This window comes from Bubalus bubalis, chromosome 11, assembly GCF_019923935.1.
Source record: "Bubalus bubalis isolate 160015118507 breed Murrah chromosome 11, NDDB_SH_1, whole genome shotgun sequence".
Taxonomy (NCBI): Eukaryota; Metazoa; Chordata; class Mammalia; order Artiodactyla; family Bovidae; genus Bubalus; species Bubalus bubalis.
This window is the reverse complement of record NC_059167.1, coordinates 22,207,541-22,226,332: the sequence shown is the minus strand read 5'-3', so window position 1 is coordinate 22,226,332 and position 18,792 is coordinate 22,207,541. Positions and strand designations below refer to the sequence as shown.

The 18,792-nt window shown below is 50.4% G+C and overlaps 1 protein-coding gene across 2 annotated transcripts in view; it reads left to right on the top strand.

Annotated features, from left to right (window-relative positions):
- Nucleotides 1–18,792, top strand: part of GALNT16 (polypeptide N-acetylgalactosaminyltransferase 16) — a 100,784-nt gene that overhangs the window by 58,633 nt on the left and 23,359 nt on the right. For both annotated transcript variants that reach the window (XM_044924809.2, XM_006056155.4), the window contains exons 3-7: nucleotides 11,605–11,762; nucleotides 14,364–14,462; nucleotides 15,404–15,471; nucleotides 16,211–16,276; nucleotides 17,620–17,741. In XM_044924809.2, the coding sequence (XP_044780744.1) occupies nucleotides 11,605–11,762; nucleotides 14,364–14,462; nucleotides 15,404–15,471; nucleotides 16,211–16,276; nucleotides 17,620–17,741 (513 nt within the window). The remainder of the gene's footprint in view (nucleotides 1–11,604; nucleotides 11,763–14,363; nucleotides 14,463–15,403; nucleotides 15,472–16,210; nucleotides 16,277–17,619; nucleotides 17,742–18,792) is intronic.

Sequence of the window (18,792 nt, the reverse complement as noted above, 5' to 3'; positions counted from 1 at the left end):
GTGAACTCCGGGAGTTGGTGATGGACAGGGAGGCCTGGTGTACTGCGATTCATGGGGTCGCGAAGAGTTGGACACGACTGAGCGACTGAACTGAACTGAAGTGATACAGTATTTGTCTTTCTGTTTCTGACCTAGTATGATAATTTCTAGATCTATCCATGTTGCTGCAAATCGTGTTATTTCATTCCTTTTTATGTCTGAATAATACTCCATTGTATATATGTGCCACATCTTTATTCATTCACCTGTTGATGGATATTTAGGTTGTTTCCATGTCTTGGCTATTGTGAATAGTGCTGCTATGAACATAGTGGTACATGTATCTTTTTGAGTTATAGTTTTATCTGGACATTTGCCCAGGAGTGGAATTGCTGGGTCATATGGTATTAATAGTTTTATTTTCAGTTTTTTTGAGGTACCTCCTGAGAGACTGTCCCTCACTCAGTCACTCCATACTGTTTTCCATAGTGACTGTACCAACCTACATTCCCACCAACAGTGTGGGAGGGCTCCCTTTTCTCTGCACCCTCTCCACCATTTCTAGTTGGTAGTATGTCTACATTTCTTGTGAATTGTTGGCTCTTTGATTCGTAAGAGCTCTTTGTATATTAAAGAAGTTAGTTCTTTGTTTGGCATATATTTGGCTAATATACTTTTTTCCCAGTGTGATATTTGTGTCTTGACTTTCTGGTATTTCTAGTTTTAAAAGTCTTTATGTAGTTTTAAAAATCACATTTGAATTTTATGTTCAAGATTGCCAAAAAAATAGAATAAAAAGTAAGCAATTCTCTCTTTACACTTCTCAGTTCCTTTTTTAAATTAAAACTTTTTGAGCCACCTAGAATTAATTTTGGTTTGGGAAATGCATTCAGCTTTCTTTGTTTCTGTGGTGTCTCGTTGCGTTGCTAACATCATTCACTGAATAGCACATCCTTCCCCTTCCCCCTGCCATTTGAAATGCAACTGTATCTTATGACAACCCTTCATATTTACTTGGATCTATTTCTGATCTCTCCATTTTCTTTTACTGATCTGTTTGGTATTATGCCAGTAGTGTCTTGACATACAAAACTACAGACTTTGATATGTCTTAATATCTGGTAGGTCTATTTCTCTATCTTTAATTTTTTTCAGATTTTCACTGTTTGTTCACTCATGTTTAAACTCTCCTAGCTGAATCCTTACCGCCCCGCTACCCCCAACACAGTTGTTATTTGCTGTTTAGTCGGATTGCCCTGAGTTTGTAGATTAAGTCAGGGAAAATGTGTATCTTAATATCACTGAAGCTTTTTCAAGAATGAACTGCATTTTCTCTTTAAGATTCTGTTTAGCCACGGGGTGGACATCTAGGAAAACATGGATGAGCATATATAGTAAGTGGCTCATTTAGATTGCATGAAATGGTTGTTCGCTGTTGCTCATTAACAACGTATGGTTCGGTGCACCGTGCAGAGCTGCAATGAATACGGTACATAAGACCGCACTGCCCTGGATCCCAACACATGCATCTGTAATCAGATGATCCGTGTCTCTGATTTCTCACGGAATAAAACTGCATCTTTGGCGTATCCCAGAAGTCATCAAAATGTCTCTATTCATTAAAAAATATTACTATTATCCCTGTTTCCAGACTTTACAGCCACTTAGTATATTGTACTTAGATAAAATGCTGGGCTGCAGGGGAGGGCCAGTCCTGGGGCGTGGTCCTGCTGAGAGGACAAGTTGTACCCACCCCGGCAGTGGCTCTTTAAGAAAGTCACCCAGGAGGCAGGCTGCTTTTTCCAGTTCCCCTTCCCTGCCTCCTTTTTCTTTCTGTTTAACCTGATTTTAAAAGTCTGTCTCTGTCCTGCTTTCTCCTATTGATGGGTCTAACCTAATTGTTTAATCATATTAGTCATGAACAACAGGTAATGTATTTCTGAGCTTGACCCACAATGCCAATAATGTACTGCCTCAGCCACTATTGGCTCTAATTTGGCTCTCTGTGCTGAAAAGTGTCTCAAACTAAGGTGCCCACCCCGTGATCAGGGCCCTGCTGAGTCTAATGGATAGAATTTGATCCTGGCCCAGCTGGTCGCAGTCTCAGTGGAGGCTATTGTCACCCTCAGTGTTCTATTTGTGACCGCATGGACTGTAGCCCACCAGGCTCCTCTGTCCATGTGATTTCCCAGGCAAGAATACTGCAGTGGGTTGCCATTTCCTTCTCCAGGGAACCTCCCAACCCAGGGATGGAACCCGAGTCTCCTGCGTTGCAGGCAGATTCTTTATCACCTGAGCCACCAGGAAAGCCCTGTTACGTGACCCATTATTGCTTTATTTTTCCAATTAATATCTGACAAGTTCAAGTTCAATAGATTCAGAGTATAAAACACCGGAAGTGCAATAACTTACAAACAGTGACATACTACGCTTGCGTTACTGGAGCAGAACGAGGTGGGGACCTATACCGCATGTTGGCGGGGAGGGTGTGTGTTGGGCCCGGGGAGCCCTGAGAGCAGTTCTCTTTGCTGGCCTCCTTGCTCTCAGCCACAGAGCGTGGCAATGTTGTTTGGAGGATTGATACAATCCAGCAGACAAGAATCTGATCGGAAATCAGTTTTGTCCCCCTTGAACTGTGACTGCAGCTGAAGTCCATCAAGACCCTGAGGGTGTCCCTGGCTGGAAAGACTAAGGAGAGCCTGAGCTGACCTGAGGAAATCTGGTTATGTGCTATTGAGGTCTGAGTAATACAAGCTCTTCTACTTCTCATTTTTTCCGTGTTCTTTCTAGCCCTAAGCAAAGAAATGTTTCCATCCTCATGTCAGGCCAGGGGATGACAGTACTGGGCAGGTCCCCATTAGAGCCATGAACTGATGCTCTGAACCCTGAGCCCAGGAGGGAGGCCACCCCTAGCTTGCGCTTGTCAGGGCCTGTTTGTGGTCCAGGCACTGAAGGCCAGCTTGCTTGGGAGCTGAGAGACTCAGAGTCGGAAGGCGGGTGCCAAGCTCATCTGGCCCCGGAGCAGTCTGAAGGCACCCCGAGGAAGCTTTGTCCTTAGGCTTTGCAGCCAGACAACCTCAATTCTAGTCCCAGCCCAGCCACTCAGAAGCTGTGTGACCTTGGGCTGGTTATTTTACCTCTCTGGGCTTCAGTTTCCACCTCTGTAAAATAAGGATTAAAAAAACACCTATTTGGCAAGACTACTTGAAGATCGCATCCAGGTCATCATAGACCCTCAGTGAGCAGACAGTATCAGATTAGAAGAGGCCTAATCTTTCCTCATACTCTGCAGCAGTGGTGTCTGGGAGGGTCAGCCAGAGTTCTGGTACCCCTTACAGACCCAGGAATGCTCTACTCAACTTGGGTAAGCTGATAAGCAGGTGGAAACTGAGCTTTCACACCACACATTGCTAGCATGGACCACCCTTAGAATCCCTCCATCCCTAGATGGCCTCTGGGCTGAGCAGAGAGTGGGAAATGAGACCCAGAGAGCTTGATTTGGGACTGGCATCTTCCTGGATCTGAGCAGAGGTGGTCTGGAACACTGGACCTAGTGCCCTGTCCCATCCTTGAATGGAGGACCCTGATTGGGAATGGGTAATGTGCCCCCACTCCCTTTCTTGGTGAGACCACTGATGTCATAAAGCTCTGCAGTTATCAGCACCCTGGAGAAGTCAGGCCATGGTGGGAAATCTAACTGGAAGTTCAAGGTGACCTTCCCAGGCAGCCCCTACCTTGGGCTCCTTGGTATGTAATTGAACTAGAACCTCCCAGGCCTGGAAGCAAAAGTGTTACAAGGTGGCATTTCTAGAGTAACCTTGGACGCTCTAGCTGACCTGCATTTGGCTCTGCTGATGGTGAAACTCTGGGTCAGTACAAATAGAGGCCAGAAAACCAGACTCACAGTGCTGCTCCTGGGAGGAGGTCAGGGGAGATGGCTTAGGTCCCTCCTGACTCTTGGTCCTGTAATTTCAGTAGCTTGTGACTAGTAGTCGCTCACCTCCCTGCATTTGCTGGAAGCAGCAGCTCAGCCTTGGTGGCACATTGGAACATCTGGAGAGCCTTAAGAACCCCTGATGCTTGCCACTCACCTCCAGAGATTTTGATGTTGTTAGTCTTTGGTAGGACCTAGATGTCAGGATGTTAAAAATATTCCCAGATGATTCTAATGTTCAGCCGGGGTTGAGAGCCACTGCTAAAAAGGCAGGCAAGCTAATGATAATTAATATATAATTTATATGCCAGTTACTGTGCTAAACCCATCATCTACATTATCTTCTTGAATCCTCACCGTAATCCCCATTTTCCAGATTAAGACGCATGCTCAGAAAGGCTAGGTGACTTTCCAAGGCCAGAGAGCAGTAAGCACTTGGCATTCAATCCCAGGGCCATCAGATTTCAAAGCCCAGGCTGGTAACCCTATAATAAATGACTACTTTTGAAAAGGACATCCTAGGTAGCCCTAGTGGTAAAGAACTCGCCTGCGAATGCTAGAGATGTAAGAGACACAGGGTCGATCCCTGGGTCAGGAAGATCCTATGGATAAGGAAATGGCAATCCACTCCAGTATTCTTGCCTGGAGGATCCCACGGACAGAGGAGCCTGGTGGGCTACAGTCCTCAGGGTCACACAGAGTCGGACACGACTTGGTATACATGCAATTTGAAAGGGAAGATGGGGACATGTCTGGGGCAGGCGCTCAGTAACCCAGGCAAGTTTCCCCTGTGCCCAAGCTGAGATTGCCAGCCTGGTGCCGCCCTCAGCATCCTGTCTGGTTGAGCAGGAGCACTGGCAGTCCAAGCGGAGTTGGCTGCTTCCCCAGAACCCAGCAGCATGCGGAGACACTCAGGGGGCCCGCCTTTTCATTTGGGAGAGGTGGAACGCGAGACCGTGTTCTCAGAGATGGTGACTCATGCACTGTTTCCCAGCTCTCCTAATGAATGGCAGTCTTTTAATGTGAGACAGCATCAGATGAGATTTTTGTTCCCAGGGCAGTCGGGAGTGGTTGGGAATTATATTTTGTTCACCAGGTGTTTGGAGTTTAAAGCAGCCTCAGGGAAAAAAAAAAAAAAAAGTCAAGAGTCATCCATTAAAAAGGACCAGAGTTTTTTTATTTGCAGTTCCAGTCAATTTAGTGAAAGGCAAACCCAGCAGGTACCTGTTTTACTGGTCATAAAAGGAAATTGGGCAGCAGTTATTCAAAAGGAGTTAGAGTTGTTTAAATCTAAAATTTAGGGATACGTGTATGTTTTAAAAGAAAATTTACAAGGCTTGGAGATTTGGGTTGAACTGTTTTTGATGAAAATGACATGGAAAATATTTTCCTTTCTTATTTTAAAACTTCCCCTTGACTGTTTGTTTCCTAAATTTAGCAGTCAAGAAGAAATAAGCAAATCTAGGTGGAAAAAAAGAACAAACTGATGCAAGTCAGGCAGGTTTTCAAAGTTTAATTCAAGTAAGGGACTGAAAATAAAAGTCTCCAAAAATGAGAAATAATTCTCCCCAGTTTATAGAGCAGAGTCATTCTTTCAGCTTAAACAATTTCAAGATATGATTGACCTTATCGGACATGAAAGTGCTGGATTTGCCACTTCCTGAAAACACAGACTAGAGGGGAGGCTGTTTCTTAAACAACACCAAGAACTCTCAGGAGGAGGCTGGAGGGCTGTGGGAGGCTCGTCAGGCTGTTCCTCACTAATCTCTTCAACAGTGGAGCTTAGAGTGGCAAGGGCCTCTTAAGTCACGGACCAGATGGGAACTCCGCCCAACCCCCACCCTTCCTGAAGTCTGACACAGCCCTGCCTCCTCAACAAGGCTACTAATGCCTCACCCAGCTCTGGGCTCAAGTCCCTGGGCCAGATTGCAGAGACTAGCTTGAAAATCTTGAAATGGATGGCTTTCACCCAAACTGTGTCATTGCCACTGGTGGCCCATTTGTTGGTTTTTGTTTTTGAGTTTTATTTCTTACTTTTGGAGAGTGGTTTTCTTTTCACTGGAAGGACCAAAGGACTGATATCTCTGAAGGTTTGTTTATGAGCGAATAGCCAACTCAAACTAGTTCAAAAGAAAAAAAAAAAGGTAGGTAGGTAGACAGATATAGAAAGATTAAAAAAAAAAAATCAAACAATTTGGATCAGAAATAATTGGCTTCAGGGACCCCAAAGAATATCATTGGAGCTCTTTCTTTCCATGTCTTGGGTCTGATTAATTGTTCTTGGTTTCATTCTCCAGATAAGATTTCTGTGGGCAGGAAGACTCCCACTTCCCAGGCTTAGCAGTGCTAACAAAAAGAGTTCATAGAAAAGTCTCAGGGTGGATTTTGATTATTGTTGTTATTCAGTTGCTAAGTCATGTCCAAATCTTTGCAACCCCATGGGCTTCAGCATGCCAGTCTTCCCTGTCCTTCATTATCTTCCGGAGTTTGCTCAAACTCAAGTCCATCGAGTCAGTGATGCCATCCAACCATCTCATCCTCTACTGCCCCTTTCTCCTCCTGCCTTCAATCTTTCCCAGTATCAGAGTTTTTTCCAATAAGTTGGCTTTTTGCATATGTGGCCAAAGTATTGTAGTTTAAGCTTCAACATCAGTCCTTCCAATGAGTATTCAGAGTTGATTTCCTTTAGAATTGACTGGTTTGATCTTCTTGCAGTCCAAGGAACTCTCAAGAGTCTTCTCTAGCACCACAGTTCGAAAGCATCAATTCTTCAGCACTCAGTCTCGATTCTTATCAGCCCAGATTAAGTCAAATGACTGTTCTGAACCAGTCCCCTGTGTCTGGGAGTGCAGTGACAAGGTCAGCTTAGCCTGGGTCTTGTGCCCACCTCATGGTGGTGACTGAGGTATTGGTCAGATGGGAGGGAAGTGATTAGCAGCCCTGCCAGAAGCATGAGAGTGAGGAGATCCCTAAAATGGGCAAAAACTACCCTGCCACCGTCTTGGTCGATTACAGTTCCAAGTGTTGTGTTAGCTGAGTGTGGGGAGTGTGGTGTGGGGGCAGGAGATGCTTGTGGCCGTGACAGCTCGTCACTCCATCACTCACATACTCATTAGCCATTGTCTTCGAGTCCCATTGGGTACTGTTCTGGGCTTCAGGATCCAGCATTAGATGAAACAGACAATCCCTGCCCTGGTGAAGGTTTTATTTTTGTGGGAAGAAGCAGTCAACAATATAACATTGATAAGCAAAATGCATGTAGAATATCCGATGGTGCTAAGCACTGTAAGGAGAAACAGCAGGTGGAAGGATGGAAGGCAAATGTGGGGCTGGGGTTTTACAGATGGTGGTTGGGGAAGGCTTACCAAGGAGGTGAGGTTTGAGCAGAGCCCTGCAGGGGGTGCAGGTGCAAGCTATGCAGACATCTGGGAGAAGAGCCTTCTGGAAAGAAGGCAGAATGAACAAAGGGGTGGAGGGGAAGGGTACTGGCAGACTCAGGGAACATTAGGAGGCCAATGTGACTAGAGCAGAGCCAGAGAGGGGCAACAGTAGAATCTGAGGCCAACAAGGGGACAGGGCATTGGCTCCCGGAGTCTCCTGGGCCACTGTGAGCTCTGGGGCCCGTCCTCAGGGAGGGCGAAAGCCACTGGAGGCCATGTGCTATGTCAGAGGATCCCATCGGTTCACTGTGGTTTTCTCATCAGATGATTTTAAGTAAGGTGAGAGCAGGGACACTGTCTAGGTATCCATTCACCCATTCATTCATTTATTCACTCACTCATTCATCCTTTTATTCAGTAAACATCTGCTTAATACCTACTATGTGCCAGGTGCTAGGAGCCCACAACTTAGTGCAAAAGAAAGAGACATAAAGCAAGATGTCAGTGGCTTGTGGTATAAGAATTCCACAGACAGCCCCTGTGCCCTCATCCACCTCCTGTCGCTCCTGCTGGCTCTGAGTCCAGCATCTCGGGTCCCTCAGGCTGATCGAGATATAGCTCCTTATGGTTCCGCAGCCTAGAGCCAAAGGATGCTTACTCCTCGCCAGTGTGCTTTGTAGGCAGTGTGGCTGGGAGAACAGGAGACCACGGCTCACCAGGGCCTGGTGCCTGTGCCATGACGGGACTCTTGCCCCAGCCGAGGTAGGGTGGATGGGGTCTCATGGCCAGTTCCCCAGCCACCGGTGATCTAAGTTTGAGGGTGGAGGCTTCTTCATGATCCTGCATGGCCATGCCCTGTGTGGGATGGGAGAGGAGAAGCGGGTAATCTAGATTTCTCTTCTGGGAGCTGTCCTTTTGATTTCCATCCTCCCCAGCTTCTTGCACAGTGTTAACACAAACTAGACTCTCAGTGAATAACCTGTTGCTTTAACACTAGTGGGATGTGCATCAACAGCTGCCTGTGGGACCCAGGGCTGGGGTCTGCATCAGACTGTGGAGCCTGGGGGCAGGAGGGTACCAGGGGTGACTGCTGGACTTATCACCTGGAGGACCCAGAGGGTGGGACTGCCCATGTCCACCTCAGGCAGCACAGCAGAAGCAGCTGCTCTGGGGACTGATGAAGAATTCATTTTGAGGCATGGAGTTAGAGGTGGTCATGGCCTGGAAGTCTCAGGATCAAAGGCCAGGGCCAGAGGGAGAGGAGAGTTCAAGAGCTGGAGGGAAGTAGCCGTGGGGTGGGTGTGTGTACTGCTTAGGTACCCAGGAGAAGAGCTCCGGGTGGTGACTGGGCTGAGGCCAGGGAGGGGCTGGGTGGAGAGTTCCCATCTTACCTCAGTCTCCCCACCACTTAGCTGACTCAGGGCCACTGATGTTTCAGCTCCAGACCCCGTAGATGCTGGGTCAATGGGAAAGCAGAGATGAGACCTCTGGAGGGAGCAGGCCTGTGTTTCCTTGGCGCCCTTCTTCACAAAGGTGTGTCACGGGTGAAGGGTCTAACCTTGGAGGAGGGTAGGACCATCAGAAGTGATGGTCTGAGGAAGGGAACAGTAGATGCATCTTTGAGGATGTGTAGCTCAGTTTTAGAGAAGGAAATGGCAATCCGCTCCAGTATTCTTGCCTAGAGAATCCTGTGGACAGAGGAGCCTGGTGGGCTGCTGTCCATAGGGTCACACAGAGTCGGACATGACTGAAGCAAGTTAGCATGCATGCGTGCATTGGAGAAGGAGAATGGCAACCCACTCCAGTATTCTTGCCTGGAGGGTCCCAGGGACAGAGGAGCCTGGTGGGCTGCCGTCTGTGGGGTCACAATGAGTCAGACACGACTGAAGCGACTTAGCAGCACCAGCAGCAGGTCAGTTTTGAGGCCCCGAGAGGAACTTCCCTAGAGATGTTCTTCTACAACGTTCTCTGAGGCCCCAAGGAAGCTTTGAATGAGGCGAGGAAGGCAGCAGAGGACAGTGTCAGAAGCAGTCCTTCTTCTTTCTGGCAGAAAGAGGTGCTCAGTGGAGCTTTTCTGAATAAATGGGTGGATGGATGAAGGAGTGCGCGGATTCAAGCATCCATAAAATGAATGAATGATCAGGTGATGTTTGGAACTTCTAGAAGTGTGTCCCAGTGCCTGGTAGATGGGTGGCTTTCGATCAATATTTTTGGGGTGATGGGTGAGTGTGGGATGAGGGCTTGGGGGTTTCCTGAGCCCACAGAGTGGCCATAAGTCCTAAATAAATAAGCATGGGATGGTTATTTCTCTCAGTTGACTTGCAGGATAATTTGGTAACATACTCTCCCCATGGGAGCTTCTGCAATTTTTTTTTTCTTATTTTAGCTTCTCCACCATCAACTGGAGGCTGATTTCCATTTCCCTGACCCCTAGGCTGAGAAGAAGTGGGGGGCAGAATTACCACCCGTTCGGAAGGACACAAAGAACCCTCATTCTCACTCTCACAGTTGACAGCTTGGGTCCTTCTAGCAATTCAAGGTTCAAGCCAGAACCGTCTCCCCCTCTCTCTCCTTCCCTTTTCCTCCTTCCTTCCCTCCACCTCTCTTTCCTGAAATGGATTTTGAGTCCAAGAGGACTCCACCCCATCTGCCCAGCCACTGGCATGGCACCAAATCAGAACACCACAGCACGGCTGCTACAGCCATCCTCACCATCTGAAGCATGTGTGTGGCACAAGCCTGGGCCCAGTGGACCCGAGGAGATCTCCCTCACTGGCTCTGACCTCAGGGAGCTCAGGACTGGCTCCTAGGAGGCAGAAACACTACAGAGAGGCATCCCTAAAAGATGCAGGCACTCCCTGGAGCTCTAGGTTCTCAGGGGAACGGGGAGGCCCTGGGCTGCTGGTGGAAGCCCCCCAGCATCACCTAACACATTGGTCTCCTCTCCGCAGGCCAAGCTGCCTTCCTGGGACCATCCCTCTAGAGACTAGGCCTGGGGTGGGATTCTCACGCAGGGGTTCTGTCCCTGGACAGCTCTCACCCACCTTCCTGCTGCCCCTGCGGGCCCACAGCTCCTGCCTGGTGGAGTCGAGAAGCACTCACAGTTGTGATATTTCCGGGCACTCTAGGGACATCGGCCAGCAGTGTGGCTCAAATAATGAGATGTCAGGATCCGTCTACCCATCCATTCATCTCAGATGTGTCCTTCCCCAGTGTCTTTCATGGGGGGACTTTGGGAGCACAGAGCAGGGTGTGGCTAAGAGGAGGGGAGCTGGGCCACAGCAACCGCATTCCATCACTTCCCAGCACTTAGCACCCGGGGCCCCGGAGGTCTGCCGTGGGCCATTTCAGCAGCAAGCACGAGTCCCGGAGAAGATGCTTCACCACCTGTCCTCACAGGTGGTCCTCTGGGCAGAACCTTGTCCAAGCCCTGGGTGTTGCACTGATCAGGCACCTCCTACATGCCTAGCCCGAGCATCAGGCCCAAGTTCATACCTAGGAGACTGTCCATCTGACGGTTGCTTGGTGACCTCCAGCCTGGTTGGTGGTCCCCTCAGGTGGTCCCCTTATCTTGGGGGATCTGGTGCCCTCCAAAGTGTCACCATCTCCACATCCAGCAAAGAGCACTGGTCAAGAGTGTGGGCTTCCCAGTCAGAATGACCAGTTTTGACTCCAGAAACCTGAGACTTACTAGCTCTGACCTTGGGCTTTTTTATTAATAGGGTTTTTTTTTATTTTTTAATATTGATTTATTTACTATTTTTGGTTGCACTGGGCCTCCATTGCTGCACATGGGCTTTCTCTAATTGCGGCAAGTGGAGACTACGCTTCCTTGCAGTGCTGGGGCTTCTCATTTTAGTGGCTTCTCTTGTTGCTAGGTGGGCTCTAGGCGCCCGAGCTTCAGTAGCTGCAGCACGTGGACTCAGTAGTTGTGGTACACGGGCTTAGTTGATGCACAGCACGTGGGATCCTCCTGGACCAGGGATCAAACCTGTGTCCCCTGCGTTGGCAGGCAAACTCTTAACTACTGGACCACCAGGGAAGTCCAATGGGCTTTACTTTTTAAGAGCAGTTTTAGGTACACAAAATTGAGTGGAAAGTGCAGAGAGTTCCCAGATACTCCCTGCCCCCATCTGTGGGGGTACTGTCTCAAGCCTCAGTTTCCTCATCTGTACAATGGGGGAAATAATAACCTCCTGCTCAGGTACAAATGAGGTGATGCTTGGCTCCTGCCTTGTCATACGTACTTAACACGCAGTGGCTCCTTTGTCCTCTTGCCTGTGGCCCTTCTGATGCTGACCTTTGTCTCAGGTGACAGGAACGCCCTCCAGAGGCTTTGATGAGAAGGCGTACCTGGCAGCCAAGCAGCTGAAGCCTGGAGAGGACCCCTACAGGCAGCACGCCTTCAACCAGCTGGAGAGCGACAAGCTGAGCCCTGACCGGCCCATCCGGGACACCCGCCATTACAGGTGTGGCCTCTGTTGTGCTGGTGGAGAAAGAAAGGTGGAGGGAAGTACCGACCCCAGTTGGCTTTTCTTTGAGTCACATGGATTTAAGAAATGAAGAAAATTTCCTCAGACTCAGTCCAGCTCCTGAGACATACAAACCCTTCCTATCTGTTGTTTTCCTGGCTCCTCTTAGTTTCATTGACCTCCTGAGGGTCTGAGAGGCCCAAGGAGACCTCCCGGCCAGGCCACAGAGGCCCCTGAGTACCTCAGTCCAGAGTCCAAGTGAGAGTGACCGGCCAGGAGATCAGGGGGAGGTGTGCAGCAGGCGGGTGAGCCTGGCATTCCTGGTGCCTGGCTGGTGGTGCCCGCGGGGCCGCCTGCCCTGTGCAAACAGTAGGGAGCTGTGCACCGCCCCCACAGACATCGCTTTCCTTGCTCTCTGCCTGCCCCACTGCCTCCCACCCTTCCTTAGCAACTCCCAGAAATGCCTCCCGGTCTTGCTGTTTGTTCTCCCAGCATGGTAGGTGGCAGAGGCCCTAGACCAGGACCTCAGGGCTTGGAGGCGCCCCTGACCCAAATCTGGGCACTGAGGGGTTGGCCTGCATCCCCTCTGCCCTTCCCCGCATCCTCCCCCACTCTGAACTTTCTCGGGTGTTCACCAGGAAATTTAAGGGCGGAATTCCTCTTGGGGTACACACATTTTAAAACAAGACTCCTCAAATCCAGGCCAGTGGTGGTTGGTGAGGAAGGCCTCTCCTCTTGCCCCAGTGCTTCTGCCCAGGCTTCTCAGAAGCCTGAGATGGATCAGGGGGTGCATGCGTGTGTGTGTGTGTGTGTGTGTGTGTGCGCGTTTGCACACGTATGTCTGTAGGGGCAGCAAAAAAGGTATTGGCAGTGGTGGGCAGGGCCTCCCCTGGCGGACCCTGGGGTGTGGGGTGAGCCATGCTCTTCCCCTTCCAGACCGCAGCTCCTGTTGGACCCCAGACTGTCAGGCCAGGTCCTGATGCAGCCCTGAATCCAGGGAGCCCCCTTGAGGGAGGTCTTTCAACGATACCTAAACTATGTGAGACAGACCTACCAGCATCACAGAGAAGACCCCACCAGCCCCAAACTCAGAGCACAGATGTGAGACAAAGCTGTTCAGAGGCTCCATCTCAGAGAAGACCCCACCAGCCCCAAACTCAAAGCACAGATGAGAGACAAAGCTGTTCAGAGGCTCCTGGTCCCTAGGAGCCATAAATTCCTATCATCACAGATACAATTCCCAGAGAAATGCAGGGTGGAGAGGGTTGAAGGGGGTGGGTGGGAGAAGGTCAAGTCCACTGTCCAGTTGGCCACCTTCAGGTGGAGAATGGGCATCACTATCCACATTCCCTCCTTCCTGGGCACTTAGGATTCAGAGGTACAGAACGGGGACCCTAGAGGTCAGTGCAGGGGGCTGACCCCTTCTTCCAGGGCTCCCCATCTCAGCATACCAAGCCCCTTCCAGCCCCCAAATCCACAAGCCTCCGGGAGGAGAGGCGCTTGGAACGCCTGGCTTCCCGGGCAGAGGTGAACTTCTCCACCCCTCCTCCTCCCTCACACCCCATCTCGAGGGGAATTATTTCAAGGCCTCTCACGACTTCTCCTGTGGGGGTCCCAGGCTAGTGGAACTCCTGCCTGTCTGACCCTGTCTGCTCTGCTGGACAGGAAATGGGCCTGGGAATTTGGCCGTAAGCGGCTGTCAGTGGAATGAATGCCGTAATGAAAAAATGGTCGTGGCTGGAATAGTCAGGGAGCAATTGTAATAAAGAAGATTGCTATGAAAACCAGCTCTGCGGCTGCCTTCCCGCCGGCCCCAGGAGCACGAGTAAATGCATTCACAGAAGCATTCTCAGAAATGACAGCGTTGGAGGCTGGCGGGGATGGATTGTTTTAATTCCCTTTCCAGAAGACAGGGGAGCCAGGGGGCCCAAAATGTGGTGTCTGGAGAAGGTGGGAGCACAGAGCTGCTGGGGGAGGGAGTGGGCTGGGGGCAACTGCCTTTGGTGTCTCCTCAGAGACTTCAGTTTACCCCGCAGGTGCCCCAGGGCCCCTGGGAAGAGCGAGGGCACCCTACCTGCTGTCGCCAGCCTGGCTGTTCATGTTGGCAGTGAGAGGGAGAGATTCACGGGAGGGCAGGATGCGGGCAATTCCTCCCTAGATCCCACCAGATGTCAGGAGACAGGTGATGAGAAGGAAGAAGCTACAGAGACAAAGAAAGGCCATTTTCCCTCTTCTCCCTGCTGCCATTTTTTCTGTCTCGGCTGCTGCATCGGGCAGGGAGTTCTGTCGGTTGGTCTAGGTTGGTTCTGTCTGTGTGCCTACACACGTCAGAGCCTCCCTTTGCACTTCAGTGACCGTGGGGCTCCGAGTGATCCTAGGACTGGGGTGAAGAGCCCCTGGGCCTGGGAAGTTCCCCCAGCCTGTGCTGTCCCTCCGGGGACTCCAGGCTGGGCAGCCTGAGTGGGGTGGGCGTGGGTTTCGGGGGGCAGGGCCTGCGCCCGGCCTCAGGGGCAGCAGACTGGACAGAGAGAAGCCTCAAGCCTGGATGCCCCGAGGATGTCCCACAGATGCCCTCTGTGCTCTCTGCTCTCTCCTCAGTTGTCCATCCGTGTCCTACTCCTCGGACCTGCCAGCCACCAGCGTCATCATCACCTTCCACAACGAAGCCCGCTCTACGCTCCTGCGCACAGTGAAGAGGTGAGCCCTGCCTCATCCCTTGTCTCGGTGGTGCTGCTCCCCCAGGCCTCAGGGATCTGCTGGGCCCTGGCAAGGGACACTGAGATGGGCACTGTGGCCAGACAGCATGAAGACCGGTGGGCACTTGGGAGGGGGTTTCTGCCCTTTTGAGAGGCTGGGGTTAGTGAATCAGGGTAAGGACCCAAGAAGTCCAGCTGTTAGTGAGATGCACAAACACAAGGTCAGGTCCCCAGGACACAGGCAGAAACTCAGGGGCCAGGAGCCGATGGAGGCAAGGATAGAAGTGAGGCCTCAGGTGGATGGGTGCCGGCCCAGTGGGTACCTGAGAGCAGTTCAGAGAGAGATACCCCTTCTGTCCTCCTAAGGTTGGCCCTGTGGTCGAGTTTGACTTCTAATCACCTTGTTTCTTTAATGAACATAGATAAGAACAGGATTCGGAATGGAATACCCAGTGGTATTCCAAGGATTAAAGAGGCTTGGGCTTTCTTCACGGGGAGTGAAGGAAGAGGAGGGATGTTGGGAGGGAAAAGCTGGGGTGGGGGTGCTTTCTGAGAACACCCATCCTGACCCATCAGGGCAGAAGGAGCCTCGCCAGCTTTCCAAGCAGGCAACATCCAGGCCAGCGTTGTTGCCATTGTTAAGCCCAGGCAGCCAGAGCAGCTATGGGTCCTGCCTCAACTAAATTAGGACAGTCCCCACCCACCACCTGGGGTGAATTTCAAGTGCCCGAGGGTCCAGGCAGCAGGGTCGGCAGGTGCTTGGAGGAGCCTGAGGAACATCCTGCCCCTCAGTCACTGACCAGGGCAAGAAGGGTTTGCTAGCAGCTGCCCATGGCCAGTGTGCTGACCCCCGAGGTGGGGGGTAAGGGAGTTGATGGTAGGAAGAAGGAAGTAGAAGATGGCCCCTAAATCTGGACTTATCTGTCTTGGTCACTACTCCAGCGTCCTGAACCGAACTCCTGCCAGCCTGATCCAGGAGATCATTCTAGTGGATGACTTCAGTTCAGATCGTAAGTATCCATCTTCTTTTTTTGCACCGCTTCACACCCCATTTCTTTGGAATGCTGAGGGAGGCACTCTTGAAATAGTCTTGGCCACCACAGGCTGACGTCTGCTCCTCACCAGGATCTTCAGTCTTTACTAAGTGCCTTTCCTGGCTCTGCTCCTTGGTGCCAAAGGAGTGGTGTTGCTTTGATGGGACACCAGTGAGATGACATTTAAAAAAATAAAACATCCACAGCATCCTTCATTATCACAGCTGCCGTGTGCAGAATATCGTCCCCACAGAATGGGCTTCCCAGGTAGTGCTGGTGGTAAAGAACCCACCTCCCAAGGTAGGAGACGCAAGAGAAGTGCGTTTGATCCCTGGGTTGGGAAGGTCCCCTGGAGGAGAGCATGGCAAACCATTCCAGTATTCTTGCCTGGAGAATCCCATGGACAGAGGAGCCTGGCGGATCTCGGTTCATAGAGTTGCAGAGTCCGACACGAGTGAAGCAACTTAACACACAATCTAGGTCAGAGGGTGTCGGACTGGAGAGGCTGTTGGTACTCTGTGGCGCCCCCTGGGGGTTATGCTGCAAGTACAGGTGTTCCTCCGTCTGTCCTGGGAGTAGGGGATGGGGAGATGACCTGTCCCCCATGGAGATGACCATACCTCGCCTTCCCCAGCCCTTTCCCTGGGCCTGGTCAAACTATATGTGGACTGATGTCCATATCCGAACAGTCTTGCTTCCTTCTCTCCACCCTCAGCCGAAGACTGTCTGCTGCTAACCAGGATCCCCAAGGTCAAGTGCCTACGCAATGACCGGCGGGAAGGTATGTCCTCAAAACCTGGGTGCTACTGTAGACCCATTTTGGTCTAGACTTCTGCTCCCTTTTGATGCCATGTTATACCAACCAAATGTAGTCTTGCTGCATGCCTAGTGGCAAGACCAAGGTCTGGGGAAAGACCCTTCTGCTGTCTCGGAGCAGCCCTTAGCACAGCATGACTGTAGGCAAGTAGCTGTACTTCTGGCTCCCTTAGTTATCTCTTCTGAGAAATGGGACTAATAATATACTCTTTCTGCCCTGCACAGTTATTGTAAGGATTAAATGCTTTGAGAAAAGCACAGGGCAATATAGAGCAGATATACTTGGAGCATCAACTATGGCATAGGATTGTGCATGACACTCTAGGGAACACAAAAGAAGTTTACACGTGGTCCCTGCCCTCGGAGAGCTTATTATGGATTCCAAGGCTTGTGTAAGTATGTAGGGGTAGGGAGCTAAAGGAGAAGGGAGTGATCTGGGAGGGAGCCTGGATTGGGTGAGGGCATTGAGAGATGAATGGGGCGCAAGAGAGAGCATTCTAGGCCCAGAGACTCTGAGCAAAGGCATCAGTCAGGCCTGGGTACATGTAGTACTACCGGCCTCTTCCTGCATTTCCTACCTTCTCATCTCTGCTCACATGCTCTCACTCAGTCCTCATAACAGCCCTTCATCCTGTTTTACAGATAAAAGAACTAGGGTGTAAGAAGGTTCAGTAATTTGCCTGGAGCGATGAACCGAGGAGCCAGGATTCCACCCCCAGCCAGGGGGCCCACACTCAGAGCCAGCCTCTTAACCTTCCTTGTCTTAGTCTCCCTTCCTGGGAGAATCAGACCTGGTCAGCATAGGGAATAAGTGGGGTGAGGACAGATGACGGAGGGGCTCGAAGCCAGAGAAAGGCATTTAGATTTGACAAAGCAGAGAGCACTGACTCCAGCCTGTCTTAGTCTGGAAGACTCTCTGCAAGTCATACAGTATAGTGCAGCCAGAGGGGAGCTCCCTGGGGTTCCTCCACATTGAAGGGGAAAGGGTTTTTGTTTCTAGTTCCCCTTAGGTACCAAACCACGCTTTATTGCCATCTGTTCACTAAACTCTTGACTGTTCATCGGTGTGTCCCCAGAGCCCAGTGTCTGGCCTCTACATGGAGGGGGGAAGGCATTCAGAGGTTGATGGATGGGTGGATAAGAGAAAGGAAGAAAGAGGGAAGAAATCAGCAAATACGAAGAGAAGTTAAATCACAGTAACTCAGAGGAAAGCTGAGCCCTAAGGGGCAGAGAGCCTGAGCCTTTGAGGGGACGGCTGAGCAAACTGGCTGAGTCCCACCCAGCACCACCATGTCCCTCCCACTTCAGGGCTGATCCGCTCCCGAGTTCGTGGGGCAGACGTGGCGGCAGCTGCCGTCCTCACTTTTCTGGACAGCCACTGCGAAGTGAACACAGAGTGGCTGCAGCCCATGCTGCAGCGAGTGAAGGAGGTAAGTCTCTCTGTCCCTGGGGGAGTTCTGTCCCTCAGTACATGCCCACCATGTTCTTGGCATTGCAGGTGGGGAGGGTATGCACTGTCTCTGAGAGCTGGACAGGCAGAGTTAGAAACTACGTGATCTGCTCCCTCCTGAGGGACTTCATTTGTGGGTGAGCCATGGAGCTCTTTCTGCCAATGGGTGGTGTTGTTTTCCTCCTGGGTGAGTGATGAGGGGTGGAGGGTGGTGGGTCAGACTGGGAAGCCTGCGAAGGAGGGAGGAGAGGACATTGTTCTCAAGCAGAGGGCCTTCCCATGTGCCCACTGTTCTTTAGAATGGGGAGGATTTGGACACATGGAACCAATGATGAAGTGATTACAGCTCAATCATAAAAGACAGAGAACCCAATTTAAAAATGGGCAAAGGATTTGAATGGATGTTTCTTCAAGGAAGATAGACAAATGGTCAACAAGCACATGAAGAGATGCTCAACATTAAGTCATTAGGGACATGCAAGTTAAAACCACCATGAGATACTACTTGATACCTCCTAGGAGGGCTCATCAAAGGATGGACAGTACAACTGCTGGTGAGGATTTGGATAAATAGGAGCCTTTGTGCATTGCTGGTGGGAATGTCAAATGGCAGCCACTTTGAAAAACAGACTGCCAGTTCCTCAAAAGTTTAAACATAGAGTTACCATATGACCCAGGAATTCCTTTCTTAGATATATACTCAAGAGAAATGAAAACATACCCCATACACAAACTTGTATCCAAGTGTTCAGAGCAGTGTTATTCCAAAGAGGCAAAACATGAAACAAACTAATGTCTGTCAACTCATGAATGGGTAAACAGAATGTGATACAGCCATACAATGGAATACTATTCAGCCATAAGAAAGGAATAAAGTACTGATACGTGTTATAGTATGGATGAGCTTTGAAAACTATGCTCAGTGAAAGAAGCCAGTCACAAAAGGCTATAAATTATATGATTCCATTTGTATGAGATGTCCAGAGTAAACAAATCGGAGGAAATAACAAGTGGATTAGTGGTTGTCAGGA